At 43.2% G+C, this 20,427-nt stretch overlaps 1 protein-coding gene across 2 annotated transcripts in view; it reads left to right on the plus strand.

Annotated features, from left to right (window-relative positions):
• The window catches only part of LOC126190750 (junctophilin-1), a 960,015-nt gene that overhangs the window by 673,253 nt on the left and 266,335 nt on the right, over positions 1-20,427 (plus strand). For both annotated transcript variants that reach the window (XM_049931259.1, XM_049931258.1), the window contains exons 6-7: positions 12,136-12,254; positions 19,380-19,831. In XM_049931259.1, the coding sequence (XP_049787216.1) occupies positions 12,136-12,254; positions 19,380-19,831 (571 nt within the window). The remainder of the gene's footprint in view (positions 1-12,135; positions 12,255-19,379; positions 19,832-20,427) is intronic.

Raw genomic sequence — 20,427 nt, forward strand, 5'->3', positions numbered from 1 at the left:
CGCAAGGTCAGATTAATAAGATGGGTGGGTGCGGAATGATTTCTCAGCCCATCTTCTGCGTAGGGTTTTTTGTCACTCTAGCAGAATGCGAATGGGCGCCATCTTGGAGTAGCATCACTTCGCGTAGTCTTCCTGGTCGTTGTTCTTGGACTGTGCCTGCAGGACGTCTCAGTTGTTGACAACAAACGTCAGCAGTGATGGATGGTTACACCTGGAGTTGCTGCTTTGTTTGCGCTCATCCATTCCATTCTTTTCGTTGCGTTAGCAAAAAGACATCGCTTCGCATCACCAGAAACGATAAAGGATATGAATGGTAGGTGTTGTTCATGACCCAATTGACGACGTGTAAGCAGAGATGAACATACGTGCGATACATATACACCCGTTCTTTGGACCTTCCCCATTGCATCCAAATGTCGCGCGATGGTGGAATGATCACGTTTCACCATATTTGCCAGTTGTAGAGCACTCTGACGTGGATCATTGCAGATTAATGGGTTTAAACGGTCTCATGAAACCCCGAACGTCTTCCTGAATGTGGAGAACCATTAATGCCAGGACGATCCTCCTTAAAACGAGGTAACCATTGTCCAATGGCATTATGCTCATACACGGCGCAAATGTTTCTGGTTGCCTCCGTTGCTGTCACACCTCTATTGAACTCAGACAGAAGAATAAGTCGGAAATGTTCAGATTTCTTCACTTGGTACTCTACTTTCTAGCGTCCACATCCCCACTCACTATCTCTTAATGACAAAATAACACTATGTAGCCGGCCGTTGTGACCGAGCGGTTCTAGGCGCTTCAGTCTGGAACCGCGCTGCTGCTACGGCCACAGGTTCGAATCCTGCCTCGGGCATGGATGTGTGTGATGTCCTTAGGTTAGTTAGATTTAAGTAGCTCTAAGTCTAGGGGACTGATGATATACAAAATTGTGAAGGCTTTCGTGGCCACTTGTTGACAAACTGCCTATTGGTTTCTGTCTCGGGCTCTTCGGCCGACGTTCCTCTAATGATTTTCTGACGTTTCGCCAGCACGAGTGGCTGGCATTGTCAAAGCTTCACTCTCCATTGCCGGTGGTGAACTGGAGCCGAGCTCGCGGCCGCAGACTATATGTACCCGGCGCGCCAACGTCCGAGGGCTTCTCCGCGGTCATTTCCGGTGCGGTTCTCCTCTTGCTATCTGCGACGGTCGTTCGCTGCAGTACGGGAAGCCAGGATCCGTTTACCTTAAGGCTTTCCTCTTTCTTGTTCCAGCTTTGATGTTGTTTCGTTATTTACGAAAGTGCCACTCAGTGACGCTCTGGAGCACATCGGTTCCATTTTCCCGCAAGACATCAGAAAGCTCTTCCATGCATGTCTCACCGCGAGCTATTTCACGTGGAATGGCGATTTCTACGAACAGCTGGAAGGCGTTGCCATGGGTAGTCCTCTCAGTCCAGTGGTGGCCAACTTCTTCATGGAACAATTCGAAGCACAGGCACTGGACTCGGCGACTTGCAAACCTAAGGTGTAGTACAGGTACGTCGATGATAGTTTCGTGGTGTGGAGCCATGGTGAAGAACAGCTCGGTGACTTCCTAAGACACTTGAACAGCCTCCTTACCATGGAAGTAAAAAAGGACGAGAAACTGCCATTTCTAGATGTGCTGGTCACAAGGTATGGCGAAAACCTGGGACACAGCGTGTATCAAAAACCGACACACACGGACCGATACCTGCACAAACTGTCAAACCACCACCCGAGCGAGGAAGGAGGCATGATCAGTACGCTCGTAACGAGAGCAGGACGAATATGTGAGCCGCAACACCTCAAACGAGAAATGCAACACCTGGAAACTGTCCTGAGGAGCAATGGGTACTCCACAAATTATATTAGAAGTGTAACAGAGCCAAACACTCGGCGAAGTAAGGAACCAGAAAAAGAAATGTCGGGTACGGCCTTTCTGCCATACATTCCCAGAGTGACGGACAGAATCGGTCGTATATTGCGCAAACATGGCGTAAAGACGATTTTCAAACCGACAAGGAAGATCAGAGAGTGTCTTAGATCGGCGAAGGAGAAAGGAGACCCACTTGCAATGTCGGGAATATACCGTATACCATGCACATGCGGAAAAGTTTATGTCGGAATGACTGGACGATCCATTAACACCAGGATCAAAGAGCATAAGCGACATTGCAGGTTGGGGCAGGTGGAGAAATCGGCAGTGGCAGAGCACGCACTGAATGAGACCGACCACGTAATAAAATTCGCTGATACGGAAGTTCTGGCTGTAGAGAAGCACTATCACACGCACATGTTCGGAGAAGCTGTAGAAATACAAAAACACGCGAACAGATTGAACAAGAAAGAGGAAAGCCTTAAGGTCAACGGATCCTGGCTTCCCGTACTGCAGCGAACGACCGTCGCAGGTAGCAAGAGGAGAACCGCACCGGAAATGACCGCGGAGAAGCCCTCGGACGTTGGCGCGCCAGGTACATATAGTTTGCGGCCGCGAGCTCGGCTCCAGTTCACCACCGGCAATGTAGGGTGAAGCTTTGACAATGCCAACCACTCGTGCTGGCGAAACGTCAGAAAAATTATTAGAGGAACGTCGGCCGAAGAACCCGAGACAGAAGCCAATAGGCAGTTTGTCGACTGATGATATGTTAAGTCACGTAGTGCTTAGAGCCATTTGAACCATTTTTTAACACTATGTAAATTTAAACAGCAACAGTGAACTACACATAAAAGTAATAATCGATAAATACACCCATAGCGACCGGAATGCTAGCATACAAAACAAAAAAAATGCTACGAACTCATGCACCAACCTAGTACTATGGGACAGCATCTCCTTTCAGATATCTCGTAGTTAACATTTGTTTGTAGGATCTGTAGACTAGGTCCTCTTAAACTGCAAAATATTTCTTTATGAAGATGATCGCTTTCTCTTTTGCTGAGAAGCCTGATTTCTGAGTTTAGAGAATAGGAAGATACTTCAGGAACCAGCTGGATGTCCAGCTGATGTGCCTTCATCTTTCGACTTTGTTGATTGAAGCGTTGCTCTGCTGAAGGGGCACTCGACTGTGCATCAGTCGTAGTTATTTTTCGACTTTAATCCTGTTTCAAAGACTGCCCACGTAGCCGAATGATTAGTGTCACTGCCATCGGATCGGAAGGAACCGGGTTCGTTTACCGATTTCTTCTCGGATCTTTCTGAGGTAGAGAGATCTGGAACGTGGCCCACTTAACTTCGTGAGGTCAAAAGAGGAACTGCTTCAACAAGAAAGCGAGCACATCATCAGTATTCATCCGCTGGCAATAACGGCTAGAAGTACTGGCGACATCTTGATCACATATCCCACGATTACATTCTTTCCTTACCTTGGAAGCAGCAATGTGCCGGTGGGAACAAGCTGTGAGTTTTGCTTACGTTTACTCCACTTTCAAAAGCACAACTGTGGCCAGTTATGGATGTGCCTTTCTCTTGTATCATCTCACCACTTTCTTTTGTAAACGCTCCCAAGTACTTGGCCATGGTTTACATTTTTTATCTAATTCAAGAGAGATTATTCATTGAAGTGTTAAAGACTGTAACGTCCCTTTGAATTACCTGCAATACCACTTACGTGAAATTTAAAACATTCCCGACGAACAGGCTGTTCCACTATATTTCAGGAGAACTGCTGGATGTTATATCTTGCTGGCACGATATTTCGCCACAGTGTCTTTTGGTCATCTTCAGGTGAATACATTCAGCTCTTCTATTTAAGATCTCGCCAGCATATGCATGGTGCTCCTAGTTGGCAATGTGCATGGGTTGCTTGAGCGCATACGCTTCTGCTGTAAGTCTGTGAGCTGCCCTGTGCGTCCTCCTCTCCGATATCAGAACGATTGTCTTCGCACGGTAAGATCGCCGATTATGCACAGCACGAAGTTTTCTGTAGTCATGTCCTATGCAGAATTTAACTAGAAAAATGGTTCAAATGGCTCTAAGCACTATGGGACTTAACATCTGAGGTCATCAGTCCCCCAGAACTTACAACTACTTAAACCTAACTAACCTAAGGACATCAAACACATCCACGCCCGAGGCAGGATTCGAACTTGCGACCGTAGCAGCCGCGTGGTTCCGGACTGAAGCGCCTAGAACCGCTTGGCCACCGGGACCGGCATTTAACTAGAAACCATCGTCTCGATTCATAAGGGATTTAGATAGTTTGACGTATGGACCACAATTTTTGTTTCATTTTATTTCATCGAATGACCTCTGGACGTACAGTGTTCAACACTTATTTACTTATGGAAGGCGAGTATGTCTTATGAATGAGACGGCGATTTCCAGTTAAATTCTGCATGGGAGCCGATTATAGAAAAAGTTCTTGCTCTGCGTAATCATCGTCGCCCTGCGATATTACCGTGTGTAGGCAATCGTTTTGATGTCGAAGAGGCGAGCTTTCACCGCACAGGGTGCACAGAGCAGCGCACAGACATATAGAAGAAGCGTATGCGCTCAAGGAACTCATGCATAGTGCCAGCTAGGAACACCACGCATGTGCCGGCGGGATCTTAAATAGGGGAGTTTAGTGTATTGCTCGTCAGTATACACCTGAAGACGACCAGAGGACCCTGTGCCGAAATATCGTGCCAGCAAGTTACAGACATCCGGCAGTTCTCCCGACGTTTTATACAACAATATCACTTATGTTGCGCACGTTCATTTGTCAACGTTCTGTTACGATATCACAAAGTTTTTGAACTTATTGTGCAACAAAAACGCCTCAGCTTTCAGCTCCTGCGATCACGTTTCGTCTCATTAGCCTAGAATTGTCTTAAATACCAGTGTCAGGAAGAATTTGTTTTGTGCTGGATATCTATCGAGATTTCCTAATTAAAATATTTAATTACATGACGAAATTCATTTTCCTGTAAATTTACTCTATTTTCCAGGTTAACAGGTTCAAATTATTTTCAACTAACAATTACATCCATTACGGGCTGTCAGCAATAGCGCTGTGAAGGATCATGATCACTATCATTTTCACTTGTATATTGAGTACTTTTTTTCAGATCTGTGCTGGTAGAATTGTGCCTGTGGTTTGACTGTTTAGTATATGCAGACGCAAACTTGTACCTCACTTACTGTTTCGAAAGCTAGTAAAATGGCTCAGCGGTCGGTATGCTAATCCGTTCACCGATAAAAAACATATCCCACTGTTTGGTAACTTGCCACCTAAACATTATCTTGTCACTGGGTAGTTCCAAATTCACGTTTTTTATTTGATTAGCGACTTTTACTTATCCTGCGCTCATAGACTCTGTCTTACAACACATTCTAACTCATATTCTAGAAATCACTACAGAAGTTAAGAACATGGCGGTTCATGTACACTTTCTTTCATACGTGCTCTCAATTACTTTACGTCTTATGTTATTGTTTAGTCTGTTAGTGTTTGAAAGGAATCGGCTTTCCCTAGATCGAACTGAATCTAACTTATGCTTCTGACAAGCAGAAATTTTCTATTATTTATCACACCTGTCGTGAGTTTACTTTAGTATTTAATTGTAAAACATCCCGAATGTTGGCCTGGACGTTTATGGCCAAATTCAGGCCTCACCTGTACGTGCAGGTACTCGTAAGCACTTACCCGCCGTATAGGAAACGGCGTTAAATTGTAGGCGCTACAACACTGTTTTGTGGACCTCACTCCGTTTAGTTTGAAAAGCATAGGGTACTCAATCTATACAATGTTTTATAAAATCATTATACAAAAGAGTCGCTACGATTTCGCTAAAAGTACCAAGTTCTTCTGTGGAGAGAAGAAGTACAAACTTTAAACTTCATGAAATATGGTCTGGCGCCATAGCTTCAACGATATCTCCTTAGAAGGTTACGAAAGACAAAAGAGAGAGATTAATAATCTCGATGGTCTACTCAGTCCAGTACTGCGAACTTCCTACGAAATCACTGCAAATCAGAAGCATACTCCGCACACCCACACTACGCGTATACACCTTTATTGCAGTGAAGCAAAACTCTGCATATTTCATTTTGTCGGCTGGCTTCATTTTACCTCACTCGGTCAGAGTAACGTTGAATGACGGCAAATACCTCATTAATGATTTCAGTGAAATGACAAATTACTCTTGCCATTACGTTTTGAACCTAACCAGATAAATTATTCACGCTTCCGTAAATTTCCCACTGATTAGTTTTCGGCGAAAATATATCGATGCTTCTGCACTTTACATCGCAACAATCCGTCCATGCACAGACGGACATTTGTACTTAATGAAGACAAACAAATGCGCTAAATTATCCTCAATATCTGAAACGCATTGGGTCACATAATGGTAAATGTAGAGGCAGTGGCAATTTGTGAGTTCGTGGAATCATTATGAAAACCACAGATGTCAATGCATTTGCGCGTCAAACCACAATCACACAACTGCAACCACGATACCTGATTGTTCTTGTGTGTGTGTGTGTGTGTGTGTGTGTGTGTGTGTGTGGTGGGTGAGGGGGGGTGGAGAGGGGGGGGGGCAAACTGATCATGTGAGTGTAGAGTAGCGCTCTGTCGAAACTACGGTTCGATAGTTATGATACACCACATAAATGACGTAGTAAATGGTAGGATTAACGGTAGTATTGCTAGCATTGATGGGGAAAGAAACATAAAGGGATGTGTGTGAGAGAAAAAGTGGGAGCCGACGATTTCTCTTTGTTTTGTACACAATTAGAGCCGCACATTGTTCAGTGTTAGTTCATTGTGTATTTCTTATTATTACAGAAAATAAATTGTATTTTATAAGTACCGTAATGAAAATGAGTCGATTGGGCAACTTCATCGCTTTTATGTACCCAGAGCAATTCCTTCCGCTTCAAGTACAGTTTATGTGGTCAGTAAGAAAAATATATGTAATTATTGTTCTTATTTTGTACTGAGTTGAACGTTCCTCATCATGATCAAAGGCTCCTGAAGTGTAAACAGCTCTAGTGGCGACTTCGTTCAAGTCTCTGTCAGAAGTCGTTGTAGAAGTGCCTGATGAAACCGATGATGCGCCCTTCTAGCACTTATGAAGGTGGTCTCGTAGACAAATAGCCACTGCATTATGATATGGGCAGTACCTACACGTGGCTTCTGTCTTGTTTTCGATGGTTCTCGTATTGTACAATTTCCACATTTCCAAACGATGAAGATACTGAAGAACGGTGGTCACCTATTAATGTTCCGCAGATTAGACGGCCCATTGCGTATTCTCACTCAGCTTCTCTACGGTTCAGTGCTTCTGGTTTCTAGCGGAGTCTTGTAAAAAACTGATTGCACACGTAAACAAAGTGATCGAAATGAGGTAACGCCCAATACTTATGCAACACACTTAACGTACAGGTTTTATCTTAACTGCCAATGTCTACCGTGAAAACTCCTGTAATCTACGCTTACTTATGATAGTCTACGGAAACCTTCGGTAGTTTTACAACTATATGTGAAATTACGCGCATGTCTGGTAGGAGGCGAGTAGGACAACATATACCCTATGTCAGTTACAATTCAAGGGTTTACCAACATCCACCGCTTCATGTCGTTAGCGGTGGTCACTGGCATTACAGATTTTCTTAAACGAAGAACCAGCATCTGTGGATTTTTGGCATTATCTTATTATTTTATTGCTACTCGTGCAATTAAACTTAAAAGCTAGTGGTTTTTTAGTAGAAATTCTTCAATGGAATAGGGGCCGTCCAGGAGAAATGATTTTAAATTAAGTTTAAAACTGATTTCGCTACTTGCCAGACATTTTATGTTATATAGGGCATATGACAAAAAAATTTTATTCCTGCATATTGAACTCGTCTGCGAGCCACTGACAACTTTAACAATGGCTAATAAAGATCATTTTCCCCCTAGTATTGTAGGTATGTACATCACTGTTCTTCTCAAATTGTGATGGATTATTTATCACAAATTTTCTTAGCGAACATATGTAATTTGACGGCGCAGTTAAAATGCTTAACTCCTTGAAGAGGTATCTATATGTCGCCCATTGGTGAACACCAGATATTATCCTTACTGCTCGCCTTTGTGCAGTCAATACTTTGCAAGATTAACTATTATACGAAGAGCAAAATTGACTGAACTTAATTGTTTGACAAACTCAGTAATATGCTTCTTCCAGTTCCATTTTTCATCAACATGTACACCCAAAAACTTGGAGCTTTCAACCCTACTTACTGATTCCCACTCATGTGCTACATCTTTTGCTAGTATGACTCTATTTGTTATACAGAACTGAATGCAGAGTGTTTTTTTTCCAAAAGTCAGGGAAAGTACATTTCCTGAGAATCACTTATAACTCCTTGGAAAATATAATTTATTTACTCTTCTGTTGCTTTGTCACTAATGTTATTTATCGTAACACTAGAACCGTCTGCAAAGAGTACCAATTATGCTTGTTGAATGTTAAGTGGAAGGTCATTCACATATATAAGGAATAGTAGTGGTCTCAAAATTGAATCCTGTGGGATTCCCTTTGTAATTTTTTTTTACCCCAGACACTAAAATTTTCAATCTTTCCAACACTGAATTATCCAGCATAACCTTTTATATTCTGTTTGTCAATTATCATTAAAACCTGCTGTATGTAAAACCATCAGTTCCATAGAACCTTAGTTTTTCTAACAGAGTATCATGATCTACACAAGCTAATGCCTTGGAAATATCACAAAGATACCAACCAGTGACATATTATTATTTGAGGCTTACGCTTTTTGTGAATGAATGTATAAATAGTGTTGTCGGCTGGGCATCCTTTCTAGAATCCAAACTGTGATATGCTAAGTAAATTGTTTTCACTTAAGCGTGCAACTACCCTTGAGTTCATTTTTTTTTCGAATATTTTGGCAAAGATATCAGTAAGGAACTAGGATGATAATTGTATAACTCTGTCTTGTCACCTTTCTTATGAAGAGGTTTGTTAATAGAATATTTTAACCTGTCTGGAAGAATTCCCTATGCCTGCGATGCATTACTTATGAAGTGGAACAGTTTTTGATAATACTGCTTGAAGTTTCATGAGTCGCACAAGAGCTTTTGTTTTTATAGAATTTTTGTAATTGTATTTATTTAAAGTAATTTTAATATATTCTCTTGCTTCTTCAACTGAACCATTTAAGCGTATATTTGTTGTTACGTTTAGAAAGTGATGGTTAAAAATACATGTAACTTGTGAATGATCAATCAAAAAATTGTCATTTAATTTAGTTGTTACGGAATCTTGTACACTAGCTGGCTGCCCTGTCTCTATTCTGACAATGCGTCATAATCACTAAATTGGATCGCACACAAAAAGACGGCTTAAGATGCTACAATGAAATAAGAGTATTAGTATTTCTTTGTGCCACGTTTCCGACAGTTCTTCAGTTATCTCAGGAAGCTAAGCATGGGTGCATTAGGGTCACGTTAGGACCTCAGATATCCACGGATCGTGGATTGTTTACTTCCTGTCTGCCTAAAAGGAAAGAAACTTTAAAAAACAAAAGTAAATATTTAATCTCAAGACAGTAATTCGCCACAGATTACTTAATTTTAAGGACATTGTAGTTGTGTTTGTGATTTCAAAAAGGCTTTTGATTCTTTTGACAGAAAGAATATAGATAAATAATTCGAGAATTTGGTATAATGTATAAACTGACAAACCTAATCCGGGAAACGCCCCCATATACAGTCTATAAAGTAAAATTTATGGGAGAAATTTCACAGCCTTTCAAAATAAAAACAGGTGAACGAGAAGCTGAGGGCTTATCCCCAGTTCTTTTTAATAGTGTGTCAGAGAAAATAGTAAGCATTTGGAACGAAAAACTTACTGCAAAAACAGATAATATAAAAAACAGAGAAGTCTTTCGGGGAAAAGTTTTGAAAAGGGGAGAATTCCAAGGCAGGGTAGCTAAAAAGGTTGAAAATGGTCTGAAGATGGAAAGAAGAAACTTAATGGGCAGATGAAAGCATACCGGAAGAAAAGGAAAGAACAAAGAATGAAGAACTGAAATTGGAACGTAGTCCTCATATGGCCTAATAGCAGAGAAGAAAAATCCAGAACACATACAGATTAAGTTACAGTAGATAAACAAATGTAATATGATTTTCTAGTTTCCCATTATTTTTAATGAAACCTAGTTCTGTTTTTATAATAGACACGATACCCTAACGTCCTGTGCTACAAATTGTTAATAATTTTCTCTTATCTCAGATTATAATTGGGTATACTTACCATCAGCTATTTGACACAAGAAGTTCCGTATTCCTTTCGGTAAATTAGATGCCCCACCCTTTAACATTTCACTTTCGTTTCATTTATAATTACGTCTGGCACTCTGGTCTCTTTGTTTTCCTGTCTCCCCTAGTAATTCCCAGAAAGCATCAAATCATTATGCCCTGCGTGCCGCAGAGTTTGCCAGTGGTTTTCAGATTTGAAGTCTCACTGGTGTAAGTCATATCAGGTAGATAATGTGCATCTGTGAGTACTGTATGTGGACAGATAGGCGCGCAAGTTTGACCGTAGGGTTATGGAGTAGAGATGGGGGATCCGCTCCTGAACTGATACATAGAGTTGAATCTTTCAAAGGAGTGAACAATCAGTGATTGAGAAAAAAAGAACGGTAGCTCCAAACGTTTCCCACGGCAGAGAGAGAGAGAGAGAGAGAGAGAGAGAGAGAGAGAGAGACGGAGCATATCAGCGGCGCCTCTGCTGGTCAGAGCACCGTGCACGCCACACAACACAGCCAGCGCCGGCCTCTGCCCTGCTTCTACCTTGGCTGCCTGCATTGTGCAGTGCCCCATTGGATTTTGTGTTTCACATATGCCGTGCCGTCTCTGTACGTCCTCTGCCGCGTGCAGTGTCTGGCGCAGCTTAACTTTGCATCGCACTCTGTCGGCGATCGTTTCAGTCGCACGTCCTGCCCTCTGGGCAGTTGATGCGAGCAACAGGACAGAGAGCCACCTAGCGGATAACATAGGAACTACTTGCAACAACCTGCTCGCAAGGGAACGGACGATTTGTCTCGGAGCGGGTGAGTTCACCGCTCCCCCCACCCTCGGAACTCGCCCGCTCAATGCTCACCCCACCGTTCTCGACTCTAGCCAGAGTGTTGAGCAAAGCAACTCAGGTGTCACTCTGGTCTCTGCGGTCTCAGCTCACGCAGTAATACAGCTCGCAGCTCGACCTGCTCGACTCAGTGCTTCTGCATCGGAGTTCGTCTCTACTGGATATTGTTCTTCATAGTAATACCGCTATGTATATTACATTATTATGTTATGTATACATCATTTATTTTTATTTTATTTTTATTTGTTTAAACTGATTAGATTAGGTTCCTGATGACTCCTCTTACTATAGGATTTTTATTATGGACACTCGAATTTACGCTTTAATTACGAGCGAACCGATAAACGTATCGCAAAATGTGATACACCAATATTTTTCTTGTTTTATTCTGCGTAAGGCTATATGCAGCACTTTCGTTTTACAGTCAAATTTATATTTTTTTTTCTTATTCTGGTACGGATTTTGCGATTTTAGGCGTCTTCGGAAGGAAACGTTCACTTTAAAAATATATGGCTTGCGATGTATTTGTATGAGGTTAATGAAATTTTAATACATTATAGCCAAATATATTGTTAATGTAAATCTCAAGTTACAACATTTTCCGATCACCCAAAAAACAACGATAGTGCAAAATAAATCAATAATCAAAAACTTTGTCATATCGTGGAAATTTCAATAAACAATACAATATTCTTACTCATTATCTGTGTTACTTCAAAATAGGATCAAATAAGATCAAAATACAGGTATAGTACTGGAATAAACCAAGTTTAAAGGGCAATGTGCCTTCCATTTATTTTCTATTGTAAATGAGTGGTGAGTCATGAAAAAGAGCTAGTTCATTTCAGGGAGTGAACAGTTCTGATCCGATCTCTGAAAAGAACAGTTTTGCCCATCTCTATTACGGAGTGGACGACGTTGAGAGAGGGCCAGAATCTTTGGGACTGGGGCTACAGTAGATGCGAATTGGTGTTGGTGGTGGCCGCAGGAGTGCGTGTAACTCGCAGCGTTTTGTGAGTGGGTGGTGAGTGTGGCCGTGTTTGGTGCGCAGGACGGCGACGGCGCGCGGCAAGGCCGAGCTGGCGGACATGGCGGCGGAGCACGCGCGGGAGGACTCGGACATCGCCCGCGAGACGGCGCGCCAGTTCGCGCCCGACTTCCAGCAGCCCGGTAAGTGTGCGGCGGCGCCGTTCTCTCCGTCCCTTTACAACGAACCTGCACCTGCCTGTGAATATTGTCTCAGCGTTTCATCAGTAGGGAAGCCGAGCGAAACCTACTGTACTTCGACGTGAACCAGGCTGCAATTTAAGTCACTAATCTACGTTTCGAGAGAAACACGAAATGAAAAGTTGGAAATTTTGTCCTCAATTAAAATATTCTGAAACTTAGGTGAACAGGTATAACTGCCAAGCCCGTGCTAGTCTCAACACAGTCACTCACAATCCCTTTCACTCACGTTAGCGAGTTTATGGTGTTGCATTTCCCGAAAACGTAATAGCAACAAAAATACTGATTGTTTTTGATTGATAATGCTCGCCAAATATTAAGTCTGTCGGTACGAAATGCAGTCACAGTTTTTAGCCACCGACCTGCTCAATACGCCACACGGAATATAAGTCTTTTCTCGTCCCAAAATGCACTTAGATATTCCGAAATTTCTACACAGCCATCGCAATAATTATACCGTCTCTTTACAACACTTTTGATGTATGAAACACTGCTAGATCCGGCAACTTATCATTTCCATCGGCACTACTACTACTACACACGTCCGATCTGTTTCATGGCTAGGCTGCCACTCATCCCTAGAATACTCGGAGTCTTCTCTACCAGCAGAGAAAGGCGCGCGAAGAATATTGCTTTACCATTGGTCAGTTTACTCGACAACCAATAGCAAAACAACATTCTCCCGCGTCAGTCCGCGCTTTTCATCAATAACCAATCGCAAAATAGTAAACCTAACGACTGCACTTTTTACCGACGTAATTATCTAACATGCTGAAGTTTTGATTATGCATAAAGTTATTTACTATTGTTATTTATACTTGAACTAACTTTCCCTTTACCATAAACGTACTTTACAAATCTATTCTGCAAAACTCCCCTTTGTCCATATCCATACTTCTTCGAAATGTCCGCACACTAAATCCTAGTACATAACTCGTTAAACCATTATCTTCATATTAACCTTAAACCATAGTCACGCATCATTCATACTGCTAAAACACATTTATAACATTTGACATACACAACTAGACATAACAACACTTTATGAAAATACTAGAACAGTTTATGAAAAACATTCTATTACTTTAGTGCACCCTAGTAGGCACAATCGAAACTAAATCAGTCCCCTGTCCAATATTGTCCTCTATCGGCTGATACATAAACTACGTGCGCGTCCAGTCTCGCGTCACCATCTGTCACTATCCAGCTCTGAGACACATCTCCCACTTAACCGGCTCCAAGGCAGGATCGGTATACGGCGCTACGCCTCAAGTGGATGGCGAGGGGCGCACGCCTGACTCGCCACACACCGCTCCCTCACATTGCCCATATTGAGGTCACCGTACCCTCTTCCTGTCTTGGCTAACCACAGTCGTAAAACTGCAGAATCGCCGGCAAACATTATGACGCTGTGTGCTGGTGTAACATTTCGTGCGGGTGGTGATGGGCGCTTGAAATGAATAAGGGACACTGGACTATCCATCAGTTTCAGCTGTTTGTGATTTTCCTTTGTAGAGGAAAGGCCACTAGATCTGACACATCAGTAAGAGCTACGTAGAGTACGCGAAAGACCGTGATCATAGTCTTGCGGCATTGTACCGCAGGTCGCTGAAGGAGCGAAGCGTTCCTAGTCATTGGAAAAATTCCTCTTGCCCCTTTTCCAGAAGGGTCATCGAATAGGCGCACAAAACTATAAGACTGTATCTCTGCCGTCCTGTTTTTTCATACTCGCGTATCATGACATTTCTGGAGCCGTAAAATGTCCTCTGTAGAAATCAACTTCGGTTCCAAAAACAACGATAGTGTGAAACCCAGCTCACAGATCCAGAAAGCGGTACACACCGGCGTGCAGGTAGATGCCGCGTTCCTTGACTTCTGGAAGGCGTTCGATACGATTCCGCACTGCGGCCTAATGAATAAAATACGAGCATGCAGAATGTCAGGCCAACTGTGTGATTGGGTTCAAGAGTTTCTAAGAAACAGAACACAGCATTTAAGGAACTTCGGACATGACCCACGGAAATATTACAGGGTTATTACTTTTCATAATATACAGAGTGATTCTTATAAACGTTTAAATAACCCCGAAGCGCTGGAGATGACGCTGAGACAATTAATTTAATATGAGACGCATGGGACCGCAAATGTCGGGAAATACCTTAAAAGTAGATGACAAAAGTTGAACAAGTGACGTCACCAGATGACGTAGCTCGCCGCAGGAGCAGCGATTGGTCTTGTCGATCCTGCTCTCGCTGGTAGGGGGCAGTGCTACCAATCACTCCATCACACTACTCGATTTTCTATTTTCGTAAGTGTTAACCGAGTCATCGTACTCCTGTGTTACCGCTACCGTGAGTGCTACTGTATGACACGGACAATGCAAGAATGAAAGTAGAGTACCCTAGTGGAGCGATGTGTACCACTGTCCCCTATCGGCGAGGATAGGATCGACACGTCCAACCACTGCACTTGCGGCGAGGTACATCTGGTGACGTCACGTGTTCAACATTTGTCATCCATTTTTGGAGTATTTCCCGAAATTTGCGAACCCAGTCTCTTATATCAGATTACGTGTCTCAGCATCATCTACGTCGCTTCATGGATTTTTGAACGTTAATAAGAATAACCATGTATATAACTCACCTAGTGGATAGCGGCGCAAGTTCCATGAGGTTTTACGCGGATCATGCATGCAGAGAAATCACATCGCTAGAAAACTGACCTACATAAACAGTTATAGTGCGTATAAATAGGCAGAAACACCCATCATTGAATGTTTACACAATTGCAGAACAATCACTGGCAGCAGTCTCATCCGATAAATAAATGAGAGTATTCGTACGGAGCGATTTAAAGTGGAAAGACCACATAAAATTAACCGCATGTAAGGCAGTTGCCAGGCTGTGATTCGATGGAAGAAGCCAAATGTAGTGCACCGATGAATGACGTAGCTTACAAAACCCTCGTTCGATAATACTTGAATATTGCTCGTCAGTCTGGGATCAGTTCGAGAGAGAACTCAGAGAAAAGTAGGGAAAATCCAAAGAAGAGCATCACGTTTCGTTAATTAGATAGACTCAAAGAGGCTTGCACAGATAGATCTGTGTGTAGGAGATGCTGCTTCAAGGTCTCTCGACCACTCAGCTGGATTGGTTGGTCGTTGTAAGACTGCTTCTTACGCACGTCCCTTTTTTTTATTTTTCTGTTGAGAAATGGAGCCCCTCCACAACCGCACTATCCCAAAAAGTTACACTATCACCTCTGCGAAAGGGTTAATTTTTTGTCTAGTTTCACAGGATGCGAGCCTATGATGTTGTCCAGATGTTCACATGTCTGCTGTTAGTCATTAACATGGTCCCATGTGAGAAGTAGAAGATAAAGAAATTTTAAGGGGTAGCTGTTTCAGCGCAGGGGGAAAGGACCTGTGCAGCTGGTTGGACGACAGTGAGACGCTGTCATCAGTCACAATTCCTGTATGAGTGTAAGGATATGTTAGTAGTGGGCAGACTGTTAATGTTTCTGTAGCCCCGATGTCTCCTGGGCCAGATGCAGCATCTTCGTTAGTGTGATATGTCATGGTCGTCATTACAGGAGTCAATTTGATCATAAACTCTGCCATTCACTATAGAATTGCGTCTGCCTGTTTTCTGAGGTCCTGACCCGGAGGGTGTGATATAAGTATTTGGAATGCCATCGCCACATCGCCACACCTCCGCTCCCGGCACGTACGTTGACCTCAGGACGCATCGTGGGGATGGCTCGCTCCCGGCGTTCGAGTGGAAGACAGTCAGGGCTACGCCTTCCCCCTGCTCAGTGTTCTGCCCTCGCTGCGTTTGGAAGGATTCGTACTATTTTTTTAATTTATTTCTGGAACTTATTTTTCTCTTTGCGCTCCTTTTTTGTGCAGAGGCGGACGGGTCAACTTATGATTTTTTTTAGGGGAACCTTTCAGTGTTAGCGCTCACATAGTAGTTTTTCACTCGAAAAATTCGCTAATATAACTACACCGTTCATTTGAGAAAAAAAAATTACGGAGGTATAATGCGTTCAGAATTATGATCAACTACATTGTTCTTGACGCAGGATAACTGGCACAGCATCCCTATGTTAAAACCAATCCCGAAGGAAAGCTGTATCGCTGACGCAATCAGTGTCCATTCAATGTACATCCTTTCCTCTCTGCTGCACTGTACACTCATTTCAACGTGCTACCCTTATCCAAGCTTTGGTCTCCATCTACGGTTTCTATCCTCCACTTTCTTTCGATTACCAAATTAATAAGCTCCTGATGCCCCAGAATGAGTCCTATCAACCTGTTTTTCTTTTAGTCAAATTGTTGGATAAAGCTCTTACTCTCCGATTCGGTTGTGTACATATTCGTTTCTAATCCTATCTAATATTCAGTATTCTTCTTTAACACTCCGCTTCTGAACCCTTCTATTGTCTTATAACCGGTACAATTTTGTGTCAGTGCTACACTTCCACGTTACGTGACGTTCCAAACAAGTAATTCAAGGAAAGACACGCAAAAACTGAAATTTACATCCAACGTTAAAAAAATTTCTCTTTTTGAGAAAATATTTTCTTGCAGTTGTTAGTGTGTGTTTTATATTCTCTTTAATTTTTTATCAAACAAAAAACTTTCGTACTACTATTTACAGTCTCATTTCCTAATCTGATTCCCGCAGCGTCATCTGATATAAGTGAACTAAACTCCATTACCTTGTTTTACTTCTGTTTGTGTCGACCTTGTAAAATGTTTCCAACACACAGTTCATTCCGTTCAAATGTTTTTCGATGTCCCTTGCAGTTTCTGACAGAAATACAGTGCCTCTGGCAAAGTTTAAAATTTTTAGTTCTTCTTCTAGAACGTTAAATCCCTTGGGAAATATCTCCTTGGTTTACTTTACTGGTTGCTCAGTATATAGACTGAGTAACATGAGTAATAGGCGACAATCCTGTATCACTCCATTCACAAGAGCTGCCTCCCTTTGTCCTCTGCCCTTTCATCCTTATAAATGCAAACTTGTTTGATACAAACTATAGATAGCTTTCCACTCACTATATTTTATTCCTGGCGACCTTATTATCCTGTGCAGTGTGTTTAGGAAGAAGTCTGATGTTGTTTAAAGGATAACATTGTGGAATTAGCAAAAACTGTAATCAATATTCTTTTCAGAAACAAGTAGTTTTGGTTAAACGATCACCTTCGTCCCGAATTAACACCAAATCAACTTTAAGGAAGGTTCCCTGGCGTCAAATACACTGTTGTTTACCAGTTGTAGCATCTGTCACATTCAGACACAACTATTATATCACAGATTTTCCATCGGTCAACACATGCAGAACTCGACAGTACACACTGAGGTGACAAAAGTCATGGGATACATCAAAATCCCGTGTCGGGCCCCCTCTTGCCTGGCATAGTGCAGGCAGGAGGTGTCGTGCACTCAACAAGTCGCTCGAGTCCCCTGCACAACAAATTGAGCCATTGTGACTCTATAGCCATTCCTAATTGAGAAAGTTTTGCCGTTGCAGAATTTTGTGCACGAACTGACGATTACGTCCGAAAATGTTCGATGGGATTCATGTCGGGCGGTCTGGGTGGCCTGTACTTCAAACCAATCGTAAACAGATGTGGCCCAGTAACATGGGGATTGTCAAGCATGAAAATTGCACCATCGCTTAGAAACACGAAGGCCATGAAGGGCTGCCTATGCCACTCCAAGAAGCCGAACATATACATTTGCAGTCAATGATCAGTTGAGTTGGACCAGAGGACCCAGTCCATTCCATGTAAACACAGCTCACACCATTACCGAGCCACCACCAGCTTGCACAGTACCTTGTCGACAACCTAGGTTCGTGGCTTGGTGGGGTCTGCGCCACACTCAAAACTACCATCAGCTCTTACCGACTGAAGTCGGGACTCATCTGACCAGGCCATCGTTTGCCAGTGGCCTGCGGTCTAGCCGATACAGTTACGAGCCCAGGAGAAACGCTGCAGGCGATGTCGTGCTGTTAGCAAAGGCACTCGTGTTGGTTTTCTGCTGCCGCAGACCATTATCTCCAACTTTCGCCTCGCCGTCCTAATGGTTTACTTTCGTCTTACGTCCCACATTGATTTCTGCGGTTATTTCACGCAGCGTTGCTTGTGTGGTTAGCACTGACGACTCTACGCAATCTGTGCTGCTCTCGGTCGTTAAGGGAAGGCCGTCGGCGACTGCGTTGTCCGTGTTAAGAGCTGATGCCTGGAGTTCGGTATTCTCGGCACACTCTTGACTCTATCGATCTCCGCATACTTATTTCCTTAACGCTTTCCGAAATGGAATGTCCCATGCGTCTGGCTCCAACTACTATTTCGCGTTCAAAGTCTGTTAATTCCCGTCGTCCGACCGTAATCACGTCAGACACCTTTTCACACGAATCACCTGAGTACAAATCACTGCTCCACCAATGCAATGCCTTTTATACCTTGTGTACGCGATACTACCACCGTCTGTATATGTGCATATCGTTATCCAATGACTTTTGTCACCTCAGCGTATTACTCTGTTATGAATCTGCCCAAAGTCATACAGTAACGTTTATGATTCTTTGGTGGTTTAATAGTGTCATTCTTTAAATACATTGCAGCATTGAAACTTCCTGGCAGATTAAAACTGTGTGCCCGACCGAGACTCGAACTCGGGACCTTTGCCTTTCGCGGGCAAGTGCTCTACCATCTGAGCTACCGAAGCACGACTCACGCCCGGTACTCACAGCTTTACTTCTGCCAGTACCTCGTCTCCTACCTTCCAAAGGTCCCGAGTTCGAGTCTCGGTCGGGCACACAGTTTTAATCTGCCAGGAAGTTTCATATCAGCGCACACTCCGCTGCAGAGTGAAAATCTCATTCTGGAAACATTGCAGCATTGTTTATAGGTAATGTTGTTCGTTATACAGGTGGTTCTTGAGACCCATGCGCTTTATGACACTAAACTAATGTGTGAACTACACTCTGTGCGTAGTACTACATGAGAACAGTTTCGTGCCATGTTACTTTCTCAGAGAGATGCCTGTTTGCCAGGTCTGGACCGTGTTCGGTATATCCCCAAATACCGACCGCCACCAGAAGACGCGGTGCCTGCCAAGTCCATACTGCACCAGCCGTCGACCAACCAGCAGCAGCAGCAGCAGACCAAGGCGAACGAGACGAGCTTCTCGGTGCCCAACCAGTACCCGAGCCCTCAGCAGCAACAGCAGCAACAGCAACAGCAGCAGCAGCAGCAGTACGCCAACTACAACCAGGTGCCGCAGTCGCAGCCGACGCAGCAGCAGCAGCAGCAGCAGTACGAGGCGCAGCAGAAGTACGGCCAGAACCCCTCCCAGTCGCAGCAGAACTACGTGTACGGCGGCCAGCAGCAGCAGCAACAACAGCAGCAGCCAAACACACAGCAGCAGCAAAACTACCCCTACAGCCAGCAGCAGCCGTCCATCATCACCACAGAGGCCTCAGACAACAAGCCCATGGCCAACAAGGTAAGCGACCACAGCTGCGACACATGACTCACAAGAGTGGATTATTTCGTGCGTCGATTTCACGAACAATGTATTTAGCAGACGTCTCCATACAAAGTTGGTTAGCGTAGCGGATCGCGGTATGATGATCGCGTCATCTTGCCTGACAGCTTACGTTATCAGGCTGTGCACAACTAAGCACTAAGCAACTGTGCACAACTAAGTTCTAGAAGAAGAACTAAAAATTTTAAACTTTGCCCGTGGCACTGTATTTCTGTCAGAAACTGCAAGGGACATCGAAAAACATTTGAACGGAATGAACTGTGTGTTGGAAACATTTTACAAGGTCGACACAAATAGAAGTAAAACAAGGTAATGGAGTGTAGTTCACTTATATCAGATGACGCTGCGGGAATCAGATTAGGAAATGAGACTGTAAATAGTAGTACGAAAGTTTTTTGTTTGATAAAAAATTAAAGAGAATATAAAACACACACTAACAACTGCAAGAAAATATTTTCTCAAAAAGAGAAATTTTTTTAACGTTGGATGTAAATTTCCGTTTTTGCGTGTCTTTCCTACGTGCGCCATAGCCGCACAATGTTGTAATCGAACTA

The sequence above is a fragment of the Schistocerca cancellata genome, chromosome 6 (genome assembly GCF_023864275.1).
Source record: "Schistocerca cancellata isolate TAMUIC-IGC-003103 chromosome 6, iqSchCanc2.1, whole genome shotgun sequence".
Classification (NCBI taxonomy): Eukaryota; Metazoa; Arthropoda; class Insecta; order Orthoptera; family Acrididae; genus Schistocerca; species Schistocerca cancellata.